Below are 25,738 nucleotides of genomic sequence, written 5' to 3'. Positions count from 1 at the left end.
CTAAAGAAAGGAGAGTTATGTTGTAATGACAAACACCTTTTTACAGTTGCTAATATTAGAAAAAAGTAATATTAGGAAATGGGTAGTTTTGTTTAAACAGACCAAAGTGTACTAAAGATAAAGAGGTCACACTCAAAGTCCAAAAACTGTGTACTTTCTGAAGTTGCATTTATAGACCCTTGGAACATAAGCTTTCCAGTGCATTTGTTCCCAGCGAGTCAATGGCTCTCTTCATTTTTCTGGGAATTTGGCTTTCTTGTTTCTTTTTTCTTTTTCTATGGAATCAGCACCGTGACAGAGGGAAGCTCCCACCTGGCCCCACTCCTTTACCAATTGTTGGAAATATTTTGCAAGTGGATGTTAAAAATCTTAGCAAGTCTATGGGCATGGTAAGTGTGATTAGTTTCCTTTCAGTGCCTTCCTTCCTTCCTTCCTTCCTTCCTTCCTTCCTTCCTTCCTTCCTTCCTTCCTTCCTTCCTTCCTATCTTCCTACCTTCCTTTCATTCTTTTTCTTCTTCTTTTTTAAAAAAAGAGATTTATTTATTTATTTTATGTATATTAGTACACTGTAGCAGTCTTCAGACACACCAGAAGAGAGCACTATGTTCCATTACAAATGGTTGTAAGCCACCACGTGGTTGCTGGGAATTGAACTCAACACCTCTGGAAGAACAGTCAGTGCTCTTAACCACTGAACCATCTCTATAGCCTCCCTCCCCTTTAGTGGTTTTTAATGAGTGAATTATACATCCTTAGTACAAATAATATGTAGTCCTGGACTGGATGCAGATGTTACCAGGGGCCAAGAAAGAAGTCTTAAAAAAAAGTGTAGGAATACAGGTTTACAGTACAGCAAGGAAAGGTATTTTAATATCACAGTGGCCACTTTGATAGATAGATAGATAGATAGATAGATAGATAGATAGATAGATAGATAGACAAATTCAGAGGCTTCCCTTGGGTTGGCAGTCTTGAAGTTTTTTACAGGTGAAAAACAAAGGCAAGGCTTGAGGTTTTCGAACAGCACGGTCTTATTTATCAGTGTTGAGGAAGTTTCTGGTTTTTAAGGGTAGGAGACAATGCCCATTTGGTGCTGAGGAAACTGATTTCATTCTGTGTCCCGGAGTTTAATGTGTTAAACTGCTCAGGGATAATCTCTTGGGATTCTGGATGTGGCACTTTGGATCCCAGGAGATGACTCCCCTTATTTAGAGGGTATTTTCTTCACGGAGTGAACTGCCTTCAGAGCTTGCCTGTTTCTGGTGGCTTAAGATCGTTATTGGAGGCTTGCAGGGCAACTATAGAGGCTCTGAAACAGAATCTCATGTTGATGGCTTCAATATTCAAGCAGGAAAATTAGCCTCTTAGGATAAACACTTGAATGCTTACCTAGTCTACACGCAGAGTCCAACAGGAATTGAATCACACTTTAAGGTCAAGGAGATAGGAATGAACTGAAGGCAGAGATGCTAGTGTTTATTCTGTTTTAGTTACTCAGACACTGGCAGGCCTAACTCCAGTAGATATTATGTGTGTGTGCCTAATATACATACATGCATATGTGTATGGATACATGTGTTTGAGTGTGGGCACATATGCACCACAATAAGCATGTGGCAGTCAGAGGACAACCTTGGGTATCTGTCCTGCTCGTCACCTTATTTGAGACAGTGCCTTTGTCAGTTACTGCTGTGCGTCTCAGGCTGGCTGGCTGTGAGTTTCTGGGGATTCTCTTGTCTGTCTCCCTTCTTGTGAAGGGAGCACTAGGATTTCATGTGTGCACAACTGTGCTCATTTTTATCTAAGTACACTGAGTACTTTATATATAGAACTATATTTCCAGCCCAAGAATGAAAACAACATTTTTAATGCAAGCCTGAGCCAGCCCCTAAATCTGTGCTCTGCATAGAGCTAGAAAGACACAGAATCCAGGAAGGGATTTGTGACAGTCAGGAGCAGCAAAGTCCATGCTCACAATGTGTCCCAGGTCCCTTTCAGTACATCAATTATTTTCTGATGAACTTCAGTGCATGCAGAACTGTGTTCAATTACAAAATATATTAATTTATGTATTCTCAAGTTTACATTTTTTTAGACGATGAAATGATTTAGAGCCAAGGACATAACCAAGGTTTCAATAATTCTGAGAGTTCTTATGAAATTTTCTGGATAATGAGTCAATGACTTCTCTATCATTCATTCACATGACAGTCATTCCCTGAAACATGAAGGAATGACCAGAAATCTGTCTTTTCCCTGAGACAGCCAGTCACCAGGGAACTCACTGCCTCCACAGTTCCTTCTTCCTGGGCTGAGAGCTCTGAATTAACTCATGGCTTGAGGCAAAATTTAAAATCTCTCTGAGCTTATTTCCTATTTCTCTACCGTGCAATGATTCGCCACAGGGGAGTTGACTGTTCTTGCGTTCAATAGCAATGAATGGCTGCATGGCATCAGGTAAATGCTCTGTGCACGCAGCTGGTATAAACCTTGTAGAAGGTACAGCCTGGATAGCAGACACATCCAACTTGCTTCGTTCTCAATACTGTTAGAACCCAGAACCATCAGTGTAAGGATGACGTGGAAAAGGGGTGGCAGGAGATGATTATTAGTGTACAGTGGAGGTGACTGAGAGAAATGCCTTGTACTCAAGTAGAGAAATCTGCTGCAAATGTAGGTTTATAAGGAAAAGGTAGAAGAAGAATTTGAACAAGTGTGTATCAGTCTCTGTTGCATTGAAGAACAGTAATAACAGCAATGTTGGCAAAAGCATAATGGCAATAGCTGCTTAAATGTCTTTTTTATTTTTATTTTTATTTTTATTTTTATTAAACTGCTGGGTTTAAAGTCAGTGAATGGGTGAATATTAAAATGTCTCTTTGGGCCTCTCCTCCCATTGATGCCCAACAAGGCCATCCTCTACTACAGATGCGGCTGGAGCCATGTGTACTCTTTAGTTGGTGGTTTAGTCCCTGGGAGCTCTGGGGGGGGGTGTCTAGTGGGTTGATATTGTTGTTCTTCCTATGGGGTTGTAAATCCCTTCGGCTTTCTCTAATTCCTCCATTGGGGACCCTGTGCTGCGAGCATCCTCCTCTGTATTTATCAAGCTCTGGCAGAGCCTCTCAGGAGACAGCTATATCAGGCTCCTGTCAGCAAGCACTTCTTGGCCTTCGCAATAGTTTGGTGACTGTATATGGGATGGATCCTCAGGTGGGCAATCTCTGGATGGCCTTTCCTCCAGTCTCTGCTCCACACTTTGTCTCCGTATTTCCTCTTGTGAGTATTTTGTTCCCCCTTCTAAGAAGGAGAGGCCCTTGGTCCTGTGAAGGCTCAATGCCCCAGTGCTAGGGCAAGGAGGTGGGAGTGGGTGGGTGGGTGAAGGAACACCCTCATAGAAGCAGGCGGTGGGGGGATGAGATAGAGGGCTTGGGGGGGGCGGGAAAGGAGATAACATTTGAAATGTAAGTAAAGAAAATATTCAATAAAAAATGTCTCTTTGGTATGAATGAAAATATCGCTTTCACTGTTCACTCTGCTCTGTTTTCAGCTAGCAAAAAAGTATGGCCCTGTGTTCACTGTGTACCTGGGCATGAAGCCCACGGTGGTGCTGCATGGATACAAAGCATTGAAGGAAGCACTGATTGACCAAGGAGAGGAGTTTTCTGATAAAACGGAATCATCGTTACTCAGTAGAACCAGCCAGGGTTTAGGTACGTCTCTTTGTTGGAGCGCATCCAGGACTATACAAGTGGCAATGAAGCTAAATAAGGAAGAAAACTGAGATACTAGAAGTACTTATGAGTCCATGAATGACTTTGTAAAAATTCAGAACAATGTAAAGATAGCACATGAGACACTGTTCCATATGTTATTTGTTTTTCTTGCAACCTTCACTCTTGTCATCGTTCCACTGCCCTCTTCCGTTCCTGTCCTTCTTACTGATTCCCTTCCTCTCCTCAGGAGTCTTATCTCTGTGTGCACCTCTTCCTCTTAGATGTTTTCATCCTTTCTCATGGGCTTTCTTCTTTCACATGCGTAAACACACACACACACACACACACACACACACACACACACACACACACACACACACAGAAACACATGTACACAGACATGCTTACACACACATCATACACAAAATACATGCACACAAACATACATCTCTAGGTTCTCTATAACAGAAAAAAATGTGGTATTTGTTTTTAAAAGTCTGGATTCTTTTACTTGAAATAATAATTTATACTTTCTTTCATTTTCATGTAAATGTGACTTCATTTTCTTTATGTTTGCATAAATCTTGACTAATGTGCATTAGTAGATTTTAGTGGCCTTTGGTGTGATATTTCTGTACAGATACAGCATCCATTGTTGAATTTGGCTCCTTTTCCTCACCCTTCCCCACCTCCTCTTGACCCCCTAGTAATCATTAATGAAATTTGGTTTTAAAAAGGGGTCATTAACCTATTTTCAAAATTTTACCCACACTGTTTCCAGGAAGCATTAAGTTTAAGCCTGTGCCTAAGGCATACTCATTTTATAGTATAGCTGGTAAGAATAACAGTTAACAAAGAATATATAAGGAGGGGCCCATGGCTCCAGATGCATATGGAGCAGAGGATGGACTTATCTGGCATCAGTGGAAGAGGAGGCCTTTGGCCCTGTGACTGCTTGATGCCCCAGCATAGGGGAATGTTAGGGCAGCGAGGCAGGAGTGGGTGGGTGGGTAGGTGGGTGGGGAGCACCCTCATGGAAGTAGGGGGAAGGGGGGGGTAGGAGGTTTTCAGAGGGGAAACTGGGAAGGGGGATAACATTTGAAAAGTAAATAAATAAAATAACCAATAAAAAATTAAAAACAAAGAATAATAGTTAAGTGACAGAGACAAAAGATAAGAAAGGAAAGCAACAAAATATTTTAGCCACCAAATCTCTATAACAGATTCGAATTCAGGGTCCAAGTATGGATCTAGATATTTTTAAAAGTATGTATAGTATGAGAATAAGTATGGATATGAATATTTCCAGGTTTATATCCACTTTTTTATCTTTAGAAATTGTAAGCAGTATTTGGATGTAGCAGGATGAGAGAAAAGACACAACCATGAAGAGGGCCATTGCCATTCAATGTTTATGCATTGCATTTATATTGATAATATTATGTTCCTTTCAAATTATTTTTGAGATTATAGCATATAATCTCAATATATTATAATATATCATATAATATAGAATATAAAATATAATTACAACATTCACTTTTTCCCTTTATTCCCTTCACACTCTCCTGTGTATTCTTCCTCGCTGCTTTTCACATTCACAGCCTTTCCCACCCAGTGATTATATGCTTATATTCCTAAATATAACCTGCTAAATTTATATAATGTTACTTATATTCATGTTTTCAGGGATGGCTTTTTGTAGTGAATAAAAAACATCACTATGCAGGGTTGTGGAGCTCAGTTCCACAAAATATTCCTGCACCTCAAGCTGAGGGAACATTGTAGAAAGCAGGTGGAAAGACTGTGAGAGCCACAGGATCTGGGAGTTTGATGTGAGAATGTGTCTCCTATGTCAGGAGCTATACGTCTCATGACTTCCCAGACATGAGGTGAAACAGAATGCCACCAATAGACATGCTGATGCTGATGCTGATGGGGAAAAGCCCATCAGGCCTCAACTGCGAAATGTGGAGAGTGAACGAAATAGTCTTCCCCGGAAACTAACTCAACCACTTGGAAATGTTTTTGAAACTTAAGTGCAGATGTTTCTCAAGTAACAGAGAGATAGCCCAGCAAACCCATCTATGCTAAAACTATTTTAAGTTGAAAATGTAGTTACAGTAGCTAACCTACAAATCACCATGACCTCACACAGCACACTGCAGAGTACGGGTTATTGTCTTTCATGGTTGCGTGGCTGATTAGGCTGTCTGACATGCTGCCCAAGATTAGGAGGGTACATTATATCACATGTCAATAACCTAAGGAAAAAAAAAGGAATATTCTATAACCTTATTAAGGTTTACACTTATCAGGTAGCTATTTTCTACTAATTTATAGCAGACAAGCCACAAGTTGAAACTGCTAGCTGGAGGAAATCAGCTGTGTATCAGTTATTGTTTTTTGGAGCTGGTATAAAGCTGTCCAGTCTTCTGATGGAGAAATGAGTTATGGAAAAAAGTGCTCCTCTGCATCGTTCTCTAAAAGTTCCTTGACAAGTTTATTTTTTATTTTTATGGGCTTATCTTCCTGTTTTTAACTTAAAGAATTTTTGATGAACTCTTTAGATTAAAAGATCTCACAGTATCTTAGTTAGGGTTTTACTGCTGTGAACAGACACCATGACCAACACAAGTCTTATAAAAAAACAACATTTAATTGGAGCTGCTTACAGGTTCAGAGGTTCAGTCCATTATCATCAAGGTGGGAGCATGGCAGCATCCAAGCAGTCATGGTGCAGGCAGAGTTCAGAGTTCTATGTCTTCATCCAAAGGTTGTTAGTGGAAGACTGACTTCCAGGCAACTAGGGTGAGGGTCTTAAGCCCACACCCACATTGACACACCTACTCTAACCAGGCAACACCTATTCCAACAAGGCCACATTGCCAAATGGTGCCACTCCTGTGGTCCAAGAATATACGAACCATGACACATTACATGTAAGAATTTAAGCAAGTAGAGAATGAATTTAATCCACAAAGAGAAACTAGTCAATTACTATACATACCCTTTATCTGAGGAACACAGTGCTGTGGGATCTCTTCTAAAGCTGAAGTTTCTGTACCCACCCTCTTTCTCCACTCAAGATCTTGAACATACTAAGCAATCACTTAAATACCTGATCATAATCCAGTATTCATTTTTCTGGAGAATCGTCCCTTGATAGTTCTAGAATTCACAAGCAGAAAAGCTAGCCCTGACTTTGCCTCCTTACAATGTATTATCTATGTGATCATAGAAGACACTTGGCTGACATCCTCCTTGTAAGGAAAACGGAGGACACTAAAGATTCAGAGTTATTCTGAGGTTTTTGAGAAGTTAATGGTGGAAACAAGCTCTTCAGCGTGTGAAATCTAGAGCCCTGGTGGTGAAATACTAGACTGCATTAAGAGAGGTTTCAGGTAAGGTGTGGCTGACAATCATGTCTTCTATGCCTGCATCAGAGCCAGTATTATTTCCTGAGGTGAGTACTCTCAACTAGAATTCATGATAATAGATTTTTTTTTTGTTGTTGTTCCAACAGGCATCGTCTTCAGCAACGGAGAAACATGGAAACAAACACGGCGTTTCTCCCTCATGGTCTTAAGGTCTATGGGGATGGGAAAGAAAACTATTGAAGACCGAATTCAGGAGGAAATCATTTATATGCTGGATGCATTGAGAAAAACCAATGGTGTATATCTATTTCTTTAATTAATAGATAGGAAAAATGAGTTTTTATTACAAATACGTGCTTTATAGAGATGGAGTCAGAGTATAGTTGAAGGTTACACTGCTCCCATGACAACAGTAAGAAATGAGGGGGTTATGGTTGCCAGTCTTTCCAGGACCTACACTGACCAAACTTTGTGCAATTAAGTTTCAGTATTAGCCATAGTTATTGTTTCATTATGGAAGGAAACAAAGGTACAGACAACAGGAAATGTGTTAGATTTGGCAGCAGCATAGAACATTTGCCTTACGTTGGTAGGCCCTGTCTAGCAACAGGTCTATATCTAACTGACAAACTATCTACAGCAGAAGGAAAATATACATCTTGATTGCATTAACTTTAAAAAGTAAGAAAGTTTTCTGATAACTTTTTGAGAAGTGTCACAGGGTGACCAAATTGTGTAAAGTGTTAGGTACACTTGTTCACATGGGAAAGTATGAAATGATGGAGCTGTCTCAGTACAAAGCTCAGTGCATGAATGTGTGTGCACATGCAGATGTGGGATATGGTGAAGGAGAAAGAGTGGACTGGAGAGCAGGCAGAGGGGATAAGGTCAGGGTATATGTGTGTGTGTGTGTGTCCATATAACTTCACCATCTAAATGTTTTGTAAAAGTATCATTAACATATTACTTTATTTTTCTGTGGAGAATTATTATGATTTAAACCAACATTCCATCATTTCTAAATGCATATTTACCAGGTTTTTTGGTATTACATAGAATGCAATTATTACAGAGAGTATTTGTATAATCTGGTTTATCTGAGGATTATTTGTGGAAATGAAGTGATTGTGTCAGTAAAAGTTGTTTGGGTGATATATGGTACCAAGTTATGCAGCAGGCTTGCAGAAATGGAAAAGAATATACACCATGCATTGTGTATACTATTTTTTGAGTTCATTTTCAAATACATTGTCTTGACTATCCTCACGTGTTTAAAACTTTTGATGGATTTTAGAACATTAGTAGCGATTTATTTCAGTCTTTGATGTTAGTAATATAAAATTTACAGTCTGAACGTTATTGCAGATTTTTGAATTCTTTGTCAGTTTATTAGAATAATACTTTGTGGCTAACTGAGGTCCTATTTAACATACCACAGTCGATTCGGGTGCTAGATTCTCCGAGCATCCTGCAATCCCTACCCGTTACTGGGTATAACTGGCATATCCTATCCAGCATGGGGGCTGCGCTGCCCTTCCCTACATAATCCAGTCATTTTGGTTTCCTGGTCTTTTGTTGTTGTTGTCGTCGTCGTTGTTGTCGTCGTCGTTTGCTCTCCTGTCTCTCCCTTCTCCGTTTCCTCCTCTCCTTACACAGTTCAGCTGAGGGTCATGTCCATTCCTGAATATCCCAGATACCGTTGCCACTGGCTATGCTCTTTTACATCTATAACAAGTCATCTCCTCCACCATACCTAGGTGCAGCCATGCTCTTCCTTTTTTCTTTGTTTCATTCATTTGGTGCTGAAACTTGGGTGGGATTGGCATGCATGAGTTCCCTTTCAAGGAACTCAGCCTCTCTGAAGCAAGCTGCCGATCTCACTATCCCAAGGTATGTACAGATTATTCGTTTCTGCCAGTGCCTGCTTGTCCATCAGCTCTGACCCCAAATTCTAGAGTCCACTTTCTGAGCTACTTCCACATGCTCTAACTCTAGCTCCGCTACACCTTTCTGGGTATCTCTACTAAAGATACTGTGTCCCCTTTGCCCTGCTTTCTCATCTGTCTCTGTTGGATAAGTGTAACCCCGAGCTGCCTGCTTTGTCTGCTGTTACTACAAAAGTCACATCAGTGTGCCAGGAAACTCCTCTTGCCCTACTTGGTTCTCAGTCATGTAAGTAAGTGAGTTCTGCCTTGCTGCTGGGGTGTGGGAATGCCACTTGGGCAGGAGAAACGGGGGACAATAGATTGAGTATGAGAAGCGCTGATACATGGCTCAGGGAGTGGGAAAACAGCCTAAGGTGGGGGCTCGAGTGAAAAACAGCATAGGCTGAGGCCAAAGCTGGGGTTCCCTGACTCCTGGACATCCAGATACCACTGGAAGTCTTGAGGGAGTTGGGAATGGAGAGGGTGGGGTGGGGGCGCTTATAATTCATGGTTGATTGTCCGGGAATGTTGGAAGGGCCTTCTGTGGGAGACTGCTCTGTAGATGAAGACCTTCTCCATGCTCCCCGAGGCAGTTCTTGATGAGAGAGACACTCTTTGGTCCCAGACTGTTAATTGCTTTCTCATTGTGGAAAAAATGGGTGCATACCCCCTCCTCAGGGTGGACCAGAGATTAAATGCCTTTTGTAGGAAGGAATGTCCAGGAAGGGAAGCTTATTGGCTAAACCCTCAGGGCCTCTAGATATCTCATAAGCATGGAGAACTCAGGTCTGGGCTACCTGACCTGAGGTCACGTCCCTATGTGGGGTGTGTGGTCACTTGTTCTGGGCCAGGAATCGATAGGGAGCAGAACTCCATATGGGTTCTGGAGTCTATGAACCCACACAACCATTCAAAGTTTCTGGCATGCCCCACAAGTAAGGATGCCTCTCCTCTGTGATTTGAAACTTTTTTTTTTTTTTTTTTTTTGGTTTTTTCGAGACAGGGTTTCTCTGTATAGCCTTGGCTGTCCTGGAACTCACTCTGTGGACCAGGCTGGCCTCGAACTCAGAAATCCTCCTGCCTCTGCCTCCCTAGTGCTGGGATTAAAGGTGTGCGCCACCACGCTGGGCCCTTTTTTTTTGGAACTTTTTTTTTTTTTTCCTGACAAGTTTCCCATTCTGCTTGGGAATGCCACTGGGTCTTTACTGAGAAGAGATAAACTCACAAAACAAGTTTCAAAGTAACTTTTAAACTTTATTCCTTTATTTAGAAGGTTATCTACCATAAATTTCAAATTAAACACTTAGGCATACTTATCTGGAGTTCATTTGACCTGCTAGAGGTGAATCCAAGTTGACTCCCTGAAGCGTATAAGAATCTTTTAAGCATACAAGAGGAGATAAAAATTTTAGATATGTTTGTAAATTAATATATTTACTTTTATCCCTGGCTAGCTTCCAAATGAGTGAGACTTAGGGTAGTTACTTAGCTTTAGCTCAGTTACTGGAGGAATTACCCCTAATCTATTTTTCTAACACTAGCCTGGCTACTTCCCAGCCAAGCTCCCCAAGAACTTGCTGTTTGAGTCTTACTCGGGGTTATTTCTGCTACATCAGTCTGTCCTTGGAGAGCATTTCACTCAAGTATGTGTTCCTGGTCCATCACATCTAATGGAGCCCTCTTGTTCTCTCTGCCTTCTTTCTCCTTCTCTTTTTCCTTCTCGTCTGCATTTCTTCTCCCTCCTCTTACTCTCCTTCTCCTCATGGTCCTTACCTGCAATTCCTGGCCTGGTAATTGAAGCCTTGCTTACTTCTAGTCTCCCCAGTTATTGACTGTAGCTACTTTTATTTAACCAATAGCTTTAAATTGGGGAGCAAGGATTACACAACAAAAGGCTGGTGTACATGAGAATTCACTTGTCTTGGGGCAACCAGAAGTTGGGGTTCAGAAATTAGCATTTGTATACACAGCAGCAGACCAACCCTCAGCATATGTTAGCATTGCCATTGTTTGAGGTCTGTACTGAAATTCACGTTTCAGAAAAGGCAGTAGACTCATGCCTTTAAGTGGTAGTCAAAGCGTAGGGATCTAAAACTGACTCTGGTTTAAAAGCGTTAGCACTCTTTCCAGAGGGCTGGAGATATAGATCGGGCAGAGTTGTTTTTAGCACAATCAAGAAGTACTTTTATGTCTCTTCTTAAAAGACAACTAAAGAAAATAATAAATCTTGAACTTGTCACTGATAATAATATTCAGTCCTTTACTAGCTTATCAGAACTTCATTGATGGAAGTTGGAATTTTGAACTTTAGAAGTTTTAGTGTAACAATAACATAGAGGGAAAAAGATTTGAAACAGTCTTATAACTTTCCATCTTGTATCTTTAAACTTTCGAATTCTCAGATCTTTACATAACTTAAATTACTTTCTTAGACCTTTACAACCTGCATTTGCATACCTTAGAGCACTTTCTTAGACCCTCAGAACTTATATAAACTTTAAACTTCTATCCAACCATTTACCATGAGACACAGGTGGTTGATTTCTGGGAGTAGTCTTCGTAAAAACAAGTACTTTGTAAAAACAAGTATCTCTCTATGATATATAATAAATCTTCTCCACTGTAATAAAGAAAGAATAATATTCTGAAATTTGAGTAAGTAAAACAATGTGCATGTGGGAAATGATTTTTGTATATAGAATATTATAATACAGTATAATGTAATAATATAGTATAATGATATAGTATGATATAATACAATGAAACACAACACAAATCTTGTCTGAAAGTGGTGTGACTGGGAAACCTCTGTGGGAGTTTATCTTTGGAAGAATAGTTCTCCCACTCTCAGCAGCCACTGATTGCTTGTAGACTGAGCTGACACAAGGACTCCTCAGCCTAGACCAACCTCTTAATCAATATGGAAATTTAAACTCAACTAGAGATAGGAATATGTGGAATTTTCCCTGTCTTGGTTGCTATGTCAACCGGTGTCATTGTGCTGTTCTTATGCAGGCAACCGCATTGTTGAGAGTCCCTAGGTGCATTTCCCTTGCCATAACTAGTGGATACTCTGTAGCAGCAGATGCCCCTGTCATCTAGCTCTTACACTGTATCCCAATCACAGTAGTCAGCTCTGGACCTCTTGACATGTATACATATAAGCAGGTTGTATATATATTTCTGTGGTTTTTCCTGAGCCTTAGCAGGGTACTGTAGATGTATCCGTTAGGTTTGGGTAACTTACAACACTCATTCTCTGAATTTTAACCAGTTACAGGTCTCTGTAATTGTCTCCATCTGTTGAAAAAAGGTGAAATATAAGGATATTTCCTTTTCTGAGATATATAAGGATTAGCATGCACAATATATTTAGAAACTAATTTTAAATAAATAATTTAGATTTGTATTAAAAAAAACAATTAGAAATTGATTTTTTTCCCTTCTTCTAACACCAGAAGGCTCTCTCTGACTTGCTTTCATAGCTCTCCCATAAATAGAAGGGGTTGTATTTCCTTTTACCTTTCCCACAGAGGCCCTGTGCAGATGCTGCACACATTTACAAATTGTTTTAAAATGACCTCTCTTCATGTCTTGTCCTCTTCAGAATGAGGACTTTAGGAGTAAGGTAAGAAGGAGAGAGCAGTTGGAGATTGCAAGGTAGACGTCACACATCAGATAGTTTATCCGGGGAACCCAGTATAAAGTGTCTAAGGTCTGCAGAGGTCACAGGGCTGATTCTTCACTAGGTAGCTCACATTCCTAACTGTTTTAATTTGAAACTTTAAAGCCAGTATGAGGAAGGATTGTATATTAACTTCTGATTTCCTTTGTTCTAGGCTCTCCCTGTGACCCTAGCTTCCTTCTGGCCTGTGTTCCCTGCAATGTGATCTCTACTGTCATTTTCCAGCATCGTTTTGACTACAATGATCAGACATTCCAAGAATTCATAGAGAATTTTCACAGAAAAATAGAAATTTTAGCATCTCCTTGGTCCCAGGTTCGGTTTGGTTCTATTTATATGTGAAAATATTATGTACCCTAGTCTGTTCTCTCAACCTCCAGGAGAAGGTATTGGATCTCTTGGAACTGGGGTTATAGGTGGTTGTGAGCTAAATGATCCAAGGGCTTAGAACCTCTATAACAGCAGCATATGTTCTTAACTTCTGAACCATTTCTCTAGATCCAATATTAGTTTACTATTTTTTCTTTTCTTTTCTTTTCTTTTTTTTTTAGGCCACTAAATTTCTGGGTGTGGTAATGTAGCCTGGGCTGCATAGTAAGGTTCAGGCTTTCTTGGGCTACCCTGTCATAAACACGTCTAGACAGATAGACAGACACCCAGAACAAAACAAGAAAACTGCAGAGAAAATGCCAACCCAAAGCATATCAAGATGGCTTAGATGGCTTTAGGTTTCCTTTTGTTCACAAAATTTCTAGGCTATTTGTTGTTCATTCTTTTTTTTTTTTTTATTTATAATTCCTAACCAATTTGTGAACTATCTGATTCATTTAAAACTTAAGGGAAAAAGATAATATGAAATAGAGTAGAAAAAAAATTATAGTATCAGAGGGCTTCAATTTTATCAAAGCATTTCTTTTGGAAAACAGCAGCAGCAGCAGCAACAACAATAACAATGACAATGACGATGACACTTTTATTGATTTTGCCCAATATCTGGGGATAGAGATCTAGGCTACAGAACGCATTTCTTACTATGGTGCATTGTCAGAAGATGTTTCTAACCTATGCTGTATGACCACGAACAACACCAGCTTCTATAGATTATAAGGGCAAAATATGTTCCACAGAACAAGGGCAATGGAGAGCAAATAGTTTACCTGCTTCAGTATTGGAGTAAGAGGTTGAATCCCAGCCATATGAAGCACATTATCCAAAGCAGCTCTGGCTGCTTTATTTCATTAAAAGGGCAAAGTAATATTTCATAATAAGATGGCACTTGAGTATAGAACGTCCACACACACACATTTGAGGTTATAATCACATCATTTTTCTTTCCCTTTTTGTCATTCAGTTCCTCCCACGTACTTGACCCTCCCTTGCTCTCATTCAAATGAAAGTTTTTTTTCCTTTAAATTTTGTTACATATTTACAAAGATACACATCAATATATTAGTAAAATCTGCCTAGTTCGTTAAGTGCTGCCCTTATGTATATATTTAAGGGCTGATAACTTGATATTAGGTAACCAATTAGACGTATACTCCCTTTCTCTGCAGTCTTTACTCATAGAGGGGTGGAACCTCAAGAGATTTCTACTTCCACTTTAGCATGTCTATTGGTGTCGCCATTTTTCAGGTGACCGGTGAAATATGCGCAGGGTAAACTGGGATGCAGACTGCTTCTACCTCTGTTATCACTAGTTTGTTGTCTCAAAATTTTTGACTCATCATTCCGCATCTCAGTGTTCTCTACAGGACAGAGGGGACAGTAGCATTAGCCCACACATTCCTCTGGAAAAATCTGTTGTCAGGGATGAAAATGTGATTTGGAGTTGCTGCACAGGCTGCGCACATGGTAGATCTGATCATTTGATCCATCCTGTGCCTGTTTCTCCAAATGCCAGGCGAGGCATGTGAAATGCACAGGGAGGCATGTGAAACTCACCTTTATGAAGTATTGGACAGCTGGCTACAGCCTGGAAGGTTTGCTGATTCTATGAATGCATTTGTTTTTCTTCTAGCTGTGCAGTGCCTACCCTATTTTATACTATCTCCCTGGAATCCATAACAGATTCTTAAAAGATGTGACTGAACAGAAAAAGTTCATCTTGATGGAAATAAACAGGCATAAAAAATCTCTGAACCTCAGCAACCCTCAGGACTTTATTGACTATTTCCTGATTAAAATGGAAAAGGTACAAGTGACCTTGATTCACTACTTCACATTTGTGGGTGTTCTGACTTAGTTGATGTTGTCTTGGTGAAAGTGGGATGTTCCAACTAATGTTCCTTCTAGTGACAGATTGGTTGTTTGTGGAACCAATTTCTTGGGCAAATTATATAGAATATTCAGGGATCGTTAAGATTCTTGGTTTATTTAGAATTAGAAAATTTATGTTCACCATGTTCTAGGTTAGTTCTTTACTTTGAGGTAAATGAAAACACACTCATTCAAGAGCGATGAGAAGCTGCCATTCTGAGTAAATGAATCTCCATGAACAGCATGTGTTATGACTCAGGGAACACAGTTTTCTTTAAAGAGACCCTGGGAACTCTTTGCAGTTGAGCTAGGCTTTGAGGAAACTCCAATTTTGATCAACTGGAGGATAAACTAGAGGGTGGTAATTGTGGTCATCAAGTGAGCTAACTTTGAAAAAGTGACATTAATTTGGATTATGGTGATAGATGTGTGGAATGAAGAGATAAAAATTGTGATCGAGTTTGCATGTGTGTGGTCCTGGAGACGTTTAAGCATAGTGAAGAGTCAACAGGTGCTAGAACTGATGGTGTTTTAAGTGCCTTGATATACATTACACTTGAAAAAAATGATAGAGGAAGTAATATCCTTGGTGGGTGAGATGTGAGTAACAAGAAAAACCTTGGAGTTTTGTCTCTTTGATTTTGTTATAACTGTGTGAAGGAATCCTAAGCTAGAATACTCTAATGTCTAGCTTTTCTACAAAATGCTTACATCATATCGTATTGTTTTTATTACCTGTAAGCCTTTAAACCAACCAAACATACAAACAAACTAATTCTTCTCATTTATAATTATTAGGAAAAAGACAATGAAAAGTCTGAATTTACCATGGACAACCTGGTTGTCAGCATAGGTGATCTTTTTGGAGCAGGAACAGAGACAACGAGTTCCACAGTGAAGTACGGGCTTTTGCTCCTGCTGAAGTACCCAGAAGTCACAGGTATGATCAGATAGGCAGAGGAATGTCCAGTAGAAATGGGCAGACAGCACTAGAAAGTGCTCTACTCTTTCCTTGAATAGACATTGTACTAGCAACAACTGCGTGAATAATGTGCTTACCTATCATTGGATGGATTCAGTTCAAACTAGATCACAGAAAAGAACAAATGTAATAACTAAGATGCAGCAGGGAATAGAAGGGCAGTGGCCATTACTCTCTCTGGTATGGTGTGGAATCATTGATTTGTGTTGGGACAAACACAGGACAATTTTCTTAGGCTCTGACCAGAACTAGCATCCTTCTCACATATTTTTTCCTACATGTTAGTAAATACTTGTTTTTTTCAGAATTATTTATTATTTAAACGTTTGTTAGCATGTATTAATTATAGGCAATGATCTGCTTCATTACAACATTTCCTTACATTGTATAACTAATTTGATTATTCCCCCATTCCTCTCTCTTCCTCCCTCTCCCTCCCAGTAATTTCGTTTCTCTTCCCAACTGGTCCCTTCAGGTACGTTCATGTCTGTGTTTTTCCCTCCCCCAATAAACCAATAGTTTTGGAGGGGATGATGCAGATGTGTCATTTATGGCTGAGCATTTAAAGGCATTTAAAATCACTTATTTTATCCTCGCTGTCTAGTCTCTGCAATAACCTCTACCAGCTGCAGCAATAAGTTTCTCTGACTGAAATGTGGAGTAACATCAATCTATGGATATTAACACAAAACTTTAGAAAGCACATTTTGCAAATCAACAACAGCAATAGCTTCCCCTTGAGGGCCTGTAACATTCTTAATCCTTTGTCCAGCCTTGAAGTACCAGACATGAATGCCCTCCAACTAAGACTGATTGAGATCTAATCAAATTTAAGTTATGAGTTACTATACGCCATTTATCTTTTCTGGGCCTGGATTGTCTCATTCAATATATATTCCCATTCTGTTTTCTAACCTGAAATTTTATAATTTCATTTTTGTCCATGGCTGAATAACGTACCACTGTGTATATGTATAGCATCTTAATTATCCATTCATCAATGAATGAACACATTGACTGAATGCATTTCCTAGCCATTGTGAATAGAGCAGCAATGAACTTGTATGAGGAAATATTTCTGCAACAAGAAATAGAACCTTTAGGGAAAATAACCTAGAGTGTCTTTAAAGAAAACTCCTGTGTTCCCTAAGTCTTAACACCTGCTGTTCATGGAGATTCATTTACACAGAATGGCAGGTTCTCATCACTTTTGAATGGGTGTGCATGTGTTTTCACTTGCCTCAAAGTAAAGAACTAACCTCGAACATGGTAAACATTTTCTTTCTATTTGGGTTTTTATATCTGGGTCATTAAAAATTCTATTTCTAGTAGTTTTTGAGAAATCTCTACACTGACTAGCTATTGCAAATAGAGCAGCAATGAACATGTATGAACAAGTATCTCTGTAATATGATACAGAGTGTTTTAGGAAAATACCAAAGAGTGGTTATGTTTTTATCATTAGTAATCCTATTTCTTGTTCTTTTGAGAAATATCTACACTGATTTCCACAATGACTGGGGCAGTTTGCACTCTCACCACCAACAAATCATGGTTAGTGTTTGATCGTACCCTCAGCTGCATCTGATATTAGATTTCTCAATTGTAGCCATTCTCACTGGAATTAAGTGAATTCTCAAAGTAGTTTTAGTTTGCGTTTCCCTGGTGGTTAATGATGTTGAATACCTAAAAAAAAAAAAATCGTTATCAGCCACTTATGCTTCATTTTAAAGACCTCTGTTCAGAACTATAGCCCACGTTTAGATTGGATTATTTGCCTTGTATTTAGAGCTTTGTGTTCATTGTAAATTCTAGATATCAGTCCTGCATCAGGTTTGTAGCTGAAAATGACTTTCTCCTGTCTGGTTGAATAGAGGTGTCTACCTCTTCATTTTCCTTACAGTGTTCTTTGCTCTAAAGAGACCTTTTAATTTCACAATGACCTTTTCAATTGGTGCCTTTATTTCATGAATGACTTGTGTTCTATTTATTAAGTCCTTTGTCCTTACACTCCCCACTCCTGTAGCCTTACCCAAGCCTTTTTTTTTTTACCCCTTTATGCCCATGTATTCTTTTAACCTATATTCTATCTTTCCTTATTGTTAAAATTTACCGTTCCTTCATCTCCACACTTATAGTTGTTCACATTCATCTATATATACATAGCAGGATAGCAGGTTAGGATCCACCTAGGAGGATTTTCCTTTCTGAGTTTGGTTCACCTCACTATCATGGTTTTCTTATCTATGGCTTTTACTGATCAATTTTATGTTGTAACTTTTCTTCACTGCTGAAAATCCTTCCATTCTTTATGTGTACTACATTTTCATCACTCATTCATCTGTTGATGGACATTTAGGCTGGCTTCATTTCTTTGCTATCAATAAACAAAGATAGGTAAATGTGTCTATCATAGCATATGGGGGTTCTTGGAGGCATGTCTAGGAGTAGTATGGAAGGGTCGTGTGATAGATCTGTTTTGAAATTATTGAGGAACCTTCATAATAATTTTCATAATGGCTGTACTAATTTACACCCCCATCAGCAGTGTATAAGGGTCCCCTTCCCCCACAGCAGTGTGTGTTGTCAGATCCCTTAATAATAATTCCTTAACAGATAATCTGAGTGGGGTGAGATGGCATCTTATTATTGAGGAAACTTCATAACAATTTTCATAATGGCTGTATTAATTTACACTCCCATCAGCAGTGTATAAGGGTCCCCTCTCCCCACAGCAGTGTGTGTTGTCAGATTCCTTAATAATAATTCCTTAACAGATAATCTGAGTGGGGTGAGATGGCATCTTATTAACACTCATTAAGTAGTGTTAATTTGCGTTTTCCTGATGACTAGGGATGTTGAACATCTAAACAAATACTATTTATCCAGCTCCATTTCTTCTTATGAGAAAGTTCTATTCATTTCATCTGTTGACTTGCAGATTGGCAGATGTGTGTGTGTGTGTGTGTGTGTGTGTGTGTGTGTGTGTGTGTGTGTACTTAGTTTTTACAGTTTTTTGTCATTTCTGAACCTTAGTCCCCTGTCTGAAAGATAGTTGGCAAAGATTATCCCATTCTGGGAATTCTCTGTTAATTCTGCTGTTAGGTTTTTGTTTTGTTTTGTTTTTTGTTTTTGCTACACAGAATCTTTTGATTTTATTTGGTTCTGCCTGTTGATTCTTGAGGCCAGTGCCCTGTAATAACAGCTTGGTTCAGAAACTTTGTGCCTACACCTACTTCTTGAAGGACATCTTTGATATTTTCCCTAGAAGCATCAGAATTTCAGGCTTTGATTAAAGGCTTTGATCTACTTTGGATTGATTTTTTTGCATATAGTGAAAGACATGAATATAATTTCATTCTTCTGCAAATGGATAGAGACTCTTTTCAGCACTATTTAATAAATAGGCTGTCCTTCCCCCCCCCCCCACTGCATGTTGTATTGTGTGTGTGTGTGTGAGACACTATTCTCAATGTGTTTATTTTGCTATTTGTTTTTCATTATGCTTGTTATTGGCATATGAGAAAGGCATTGATTTCATATGTTAACTTTCTATTCTACTACTTTGCTGAAAGTGTTTATAGTCTCTAGGCATTCTATGGTGGATCCACTAGTGTATCATATACAGAATCTTGTCATCTATATATTAGGTTTTTCTCCTCTTGCAAAATAGAGGAATTTAACTCTCTACTTCCTATCACAAGTTGAAAATGATCAAGAATAATACAAGAGATAATTCCTTTTCATTTCATAAAAACCATGATTTCTACCCTATAAGCTAAAATTCAGGAAGAAATTGCTCGTGTGATTGGTAGACATCGGAGACCCACCATGCAGGACAGGAACCACATGCCCTATACCGATGCTGTGCTGCATGAGATCCAGAGATACATTGATTTTGTTCCCATTCCTTCACCTCGTAAGACAACGCAGGATGTAGAGTTCAGAGGATACCACATTCCCAAGGTGAGATGCATATCATCTTTGCTCCTCATCAGTCAGTTTGCCTGTCAATAGTTAAGTATTGTGATTACAGATAGCCTGACCTTCTACAAGAGTTCCAGAGTCATACTCCAGGCATCACGGTCCTCATATCAGCATAATGACCCTTCCACTCTATGCTCCTTTGCCTGACTTTTGTTAATACAGTTTTCTAATTTGAATGTGTTCTAACAAACTTTTCAGTTCCCTGATATGTCCATACCACTCCTGTTTGTTTATCCAGTCTGCTGTCTACATCCTTGCTATCCAGTAGGCTTTACTATTCTTATCAATTAACCATAATTCTGTATTTCTACATCCCTCCATATTTTCTGTTTATCTTACTTGAGAAAAGAACGATCTAACTATATCTTTCCTCTTCCTTGCTTTGGGGGAAACTCACTTATGAAGCTCAGTAGGTTGGTATTATACCTGATACACTGGTATTGCTTTTATGTACACACCAGTTTATATAATTTATTTTGAGACTTGATTTAATTTTGGACTTCAAAATAATATTCCAGCTCCAGCCTCCTGAGCAGTGGAGTTTGCAGGCTTGTGTTGCCATTTTCTACTTAGTTTTAACCAACACTTAGTATTTTATCAATAAATAAAATCACTTTATTCCAGTAAACTCACAAATTTAAAACTTTTCACAGCTAGTTTCAGGAAGCCCCACAAACACACGCCTAGTCCTCAAACTTGCTTGGCAAGCACTTTCTCCATTGATCCGTCTCCCTGGCCTCTATAGTATTAACATTATTGAATATTGATTAACATTAGTTGGGTTCCAAGTTTGCTGGTGATAAAGACATAACATCTTTATGTCTGAAATTGTATTGGCTGGGGGTATGATGGAATGTTTTGAATAATTCATTAGACATTTTATTGTTTGATCCAAACATGCCTAGTTCATTATGTCTTTAGAGATGTTGGTGATCTCACCCAGAAACTTTAGGGCTCTCCTACTCTGGTCATTCTGTTTCTGTGATGTACCCCTCTTCCTTTTGGCTTCTGTGAGCCTTATATGGCAAGGTAGCCACTGGTGCTTTTTTATTTTTTTAAGGTTCTAAGCATTTTATTCCAGATTGTGTGTTAAATCATCAAGACCTTTCTTTTTAGGATAAAATCAATTAAGTACAAACACACTGGCAGAGCCTGAAACACCCCTGTGGCTGTGTATGCTCCTAACAGAATAAACTGCATCTACAAAGCAAGGCTTTCAATTTGGGTGGAAAAACCCATTATTTTTAAAAACATCACATATAAAATAGATCGTGCAACTGAGACTGCATAAGTCACCTATTCTTTAAGCAGGGAGACTAAAGCTATATAGTCAAGATACAGTCATTGAATCCTTTCCTTCTTGAACCTGCCCTCTGGATTGTATTAACCAAGACAATGAAAATACCTTGGTATTAACCAAGACAATAGAAAACCAACTTTGTACTTTTTTTTCAAGAACCTTCCATGTTACAGAAGTTTTGTAGTTTTGCCCAAGTTTTACTCTAAGCACACGTGTGTGTTTTTGATCTTGAGACAAGCAGGTAGAATGTCTCAGCTGTCTCTTATTTATAGGTCTCTAATCCATGTCCTTATGTTTAATTTCTAATGCTTTCAATTTCATGTAGTAAAATTCCAATATGAGTTTTTAATTTCTAGAATTTATGTCTTTATTATTTTCATTTATGAATAACTTGATACTTTGTAGTATTTGGCTATATTAATGACAACTCCAGTGACTTAGAAATGCTTTGTCTCCTGTACATTCTTTTGCAATGATTCCTTCAAGTGTTCAAATACACTCATAATAGCTGTACTTAGAAGTTTTGTATGATTGCTCTAAATCTGACAAGCATATTTCCCTTTCACATTAACCAATAACTTTTCATTCCTCTTGGCTTACATTTCTCCTTTTTCATACTGACTATGGGTACTTCTTTCCAGCTGCTCCCCTGATGGAAGGTTGTTGAAGGTTGTTGAAGAAAATGCCAAGGAGGCTTTTTAAAATGACTTACATTTCATTCCAAAGTCAGTGAGATGAATTTAATTTTCTTCTCTTATATTGAAATCGATTTTTAAAGAATATATTCCAACCAGTTTCCCTTCCTCCAACTCCTCTCAGATCTTTCCGCCTCCCTAACTACACAATTTTATACCCTTTCTTTTTCTCTCTCATTAGATAATAAACAGGCAACTAAAAATAAAAACAAAACAAAACAAAAAAGAACCCAGTACAAACAAAAACAAAGGAAGAATAGACCAAAACAATCAGGAGAAAATGTGCCAATGAAAAAGCACATGAAAGACACACAGATGGAGAGATGCACAAATTGCACATAGAAATCCCATAAAAAACACAAAATCAGAAACCATAATATATAAACCAAAGACCTAATAGTAAAAAAATGCCCAGAGAAAGCATTAAGAGACAAAAAACAAAACAAAACAAAACAACCAACCAACCAGTCACCACCACTACAGCAACAACAATAAAACAAAAACCACACCATACCACACCATACCACACCACACCATACCACACCACACCAAACCGAACCAAAAAAAATAAGAAACCCTCCCAGTTACCATTGAATTCTTTTTTCTGTTGGCTGTCTTCTGCTTGGCATTAGACTTGTCCTTTGTGGCATTTATTTTCCTAGTGAAATCCTGTTGGAAAACAGTAATTTTTTTAACCACATGAGTGGTTATTAATTTGAGATAGCTTCTGGGTTAGGGCTGGGGTTTGTGTTCACTTTTCCTCTTGGCACTATGAACACATCTGGTTTAGACTTGTGGAGGTCTTGTGCATGCTGCCATACTCTCTGTGAATTCATATGGCATGTAAGTCCTCCTGTATTCCGAAGGCCTTGTTTCCTTGGTGTCCTCCACCCTGTTGGCTCTAACTATTTCCCCCCCCTTCCACCAAGTTGAGATGAATTTTAGTGGCATTGCCTTGTGAGAGGACAAGCTGAATGTGTATCAAGATTCATGCACTACAAAAGAGCACTTTAATTCTGCAACCTGCTGGCATCAGACCACAGACTGTTGAGGATGGCTGTGAAGTCAATGGAAAGACCTTGAATGAGCATTAGAGGGTTTAGACCTATTAGGGCTGGTGTTGATGTGCTTATTTGACATGGAACAAATGACTTCAGTTTTGTGTCTCAATCTGCTCATCCCAGAGCAAAGAGATCAAAGGAGAGATGTCTGAATTGTTTTCAGATTCTATGTCCTCCTTCATAAATGACTTTTGCTCTCTCTTTTAGGGCACAAGTGTAATGGCATGTCTGACTTCTGTCCTGCATGATGACAAAGAATTTCCCAACCCAGAGAAGTTTGACCCTGGCCACTTTCTTGATGAGAAAGGCAACTTCAAAAAGAGTGACTACTTTGTGGCTTTCTCAGTAGGCAAGCAAACTTTGTATTCATATGTGTTAGGGCCCAGGTGAGGTGATCGGAGCTGTACATGAAGAATCCCATGGGTGGCATTTATAGCCATTTCCATGAGACCAGAGGCAGTACTGACAAGGAGATAGCTGCTTCTTTTTTTTTTTTAAAGATTTATTTATTTATTATATGTAAGTACACTGTAGCTGTCTTCAGACACTCTAGAAGAGGGTGTCAGATCTGGTTACGGGTGGTTGTGAGCCACCATGTGGTTGCTGGGATTTGAACTCAGGACCTTCGGAAGAGCAGTCGGGTGCTCTTACCCACTGAGCCATCTCGCCAGCCCGAGATAGCTGCTTCTTATTGGATTAGAAACTCCACCCACTGACTGCTTCCTGACTCAGGACTGAACTTCTCAAGAGTTCCTACTGGAAGAAATCCTATTCTAGTTAGGACTTCCTCTCCACCCAGAGGAGCCAGTCACTGTAAACCCAAGGAACACTTTACATGTAACAACTTGGTGCTCAAATCCAGCAGTAAAGTGTGTGAAAGAAACAGGTGATCAATGAATAGGAAAAGATTATTTTGTGAAAATGTGTCATGCTCCAGTCCCTTGGGGAAGCTGAGAGAGAGAGAGAGAGAGAGAGAGAGAGAGAGAGAGAGAGAGAGAACTTGCAACTCTGGTGTTTTTAAAGGACACCAGGCTGAATGATCAGATTGTAAGATAAATTGCTTGTAGAACGTACCATTTAATTACCAATTTGAAATGGTCTCAGAAAAGAAACATTGTTCCACTCTAATGTGTGATTAAGGAATTTAAGGAAGTGACTGTTCCCATGGGAACAGAGGAAGTGACAGAGTATGGAAAAGTCCTCAAGACTCACACAAGCAAAAGACTGTAGTGGATTAATAACCTGGTGGGGCTGGACCTGCTTAGGCAGTTTCCTCTACTGTAAATCCATGTATTGTAGAGTAGTATAGGAAGCATCCAGAACCAGGACCTGGCAGTGTTAAACCAAAGGAAAAAACAAACTCTCAATGTCTAGTCCTCTGAGTTAATTCAGACCCTAGAAGGAGCTAACTCTTAGGCTAATGGGGTCCATGAAATATACTTCTTGGATATATGATGCATAACAATCAAATGCAGAAAGGGGGGGGTAACCAATGCTAGCAAGGTGTGGAAGAGTGGGGGCTGAAGGTCCTTTCCTGAAGTGTCAAATAAAATGGACAGAAACAGTAGATTTGTTCCAAGTAAGAAATACTTTCATAAGTCCACACTGTGAAATGCTCAGGAAAGCTCTCCAAGGGTGGAAAGCCACCCTGCTGTCTAACCCCTGCCTTCCTTGCTATAATTTGGACTGTTTATCATGTGAGGTTCCTGTTGGCTTCTCATGTGCTGAAGGCCTGCTCTGTCCTAACTCTGTATGTATCATTAAAAGAACTAAGGCTTTGTCCTCAGAATTCCTATTGAATTCTTTGAATAACTTAAACTTAAGTGTAATAACTAATAACTTAAATTTCACAGACACTGCTTTGCATGAGAAGCATCACTATGGCAAACAAACACTGTGTTAATTTTGTATCTAAGCATGTTTAAGAAGTTTACATAGACCCCCATGACATCTGAACTGAATCTGAAGAGATACAGAACAGTGGCTGTCCATCAACGCAGAGAAGTGACTAGAATACCTCATAAAAAGCTTGGTTCTGCCTACCTGCTTTGGGTTGGGAAAATAGAGATGCTTCAGGTCTGGGGAAGTTGAAAGAGCAAGATGAAGTTAGATTCCAATAATCACTTGCAACTACTTTGTGGCATCGGTTTTTACATTTGCCTGTGTCTAGGTTTAGATTTTTTTTTAACAGATTTATGACTTGAATAATACCTTAGAAAGCAGAACAGTAGACATAAGCTACTGAGACCGGGAAAATAAGAGAATAGGGCACTTTTGTATCATATAAATTGCTATAGGTGTATTTGTGTGTGTGTGAGAGAGTGTATATGTGTGTATGTATGTATGTGTGCTGGTATGCTCATGCCCATGCCTCACACACATGCCTCACACCCATGCCCACGGCAGTGTTCCTGGTTAAACTCAGTTGGTCATAGAATAAAAACCAGACAAAGAGCCACGTAGACATAAAAAGTGAGATCAAAACTTGGTTTGATGATAGCGTGGAGGAATTTAGGAGGTATGTGTGGGATATTAAGTGAAACCAAATTTATTATATACATGTATTTTCATGTATATAAAGAAATAATTAACAACAAGATATAAAATACATATGAGCAACACTAAATGCACCTAGTGAAATTTATTTTTGTATACATTTGTGTATATGTAACAAGAATAATCAGCCATGGATGTATGCCTTTAATCTTAGCTCTCAAGGAGGCAGGGGCAGGGGCAGGGGCAGGGGCAGGG

The 25,738-nt window shown here is 39.1% G+C and overlaps 1 protein-coding gene across 1 annotated transcript in view; it reads left to right on the top strand.

Annotated features, from left to right (window-relative positions):
- The first annotated feature begins 180 nt into the window (after window positions 1-180).
- The window catches only part of LOC110323738 (cytochrome P450 2C70), a 27,930-nt gene continuing 2,372 nt past the window's right edge, over window positions 181-25,738 (top strand). Inside the window, exons 1-8 of the mRNA XM_021201110.2 lie at window positions 181-389; window positions 3,548-3,710; window positions 7,240-7,389; window positions 12,858-13,018; window positions 14,724-14,897; window positions 15,761-15,902; window positions 19,723-19,910; window positions 23,195-23,336. Of these exons, the coding sequence (XP_021056769.1) occupies window positions 222-389; window positions 3,548-3,710; window positions 7,240-7,389; window positions 12,858-13,018; window positions 14,724-14,897; window positions 15,761-15,902; window positions 19,723-19,910; window positions 23,195-23,336 (1,288 nt within the window). The 5' untranslated portion in view covers window positions 181-221. The remainder of the gene's footprint in view (window positions 390-3,547; window positions 3,711-7,239; window positions 7,390-12,857; window positions 13,019-14,723; window positions 14,898-15,760; window positions 15,903-19,722; window positions 19,911-23,194; window positions 23,337-25,738) is intronic.

Source organism: Mus pahari, chromosome 1, assembly GCF_900095145.1.
Source record: "Mus pahari chromosome 1, PAHARI_EIJ_v1.1, whole genome shotgun sequence".
Lineage (NCBI taxonomy): Eukaryota > Metazoa > Chordata > Mammalia > Rodentia > Muridae > Mus > Mus pahari.
The sequence above is the reverse complement of the archived record's forward strand: the minus strand, read 5'-3'. Positions and strand labels throughout refer to the sequence as shown.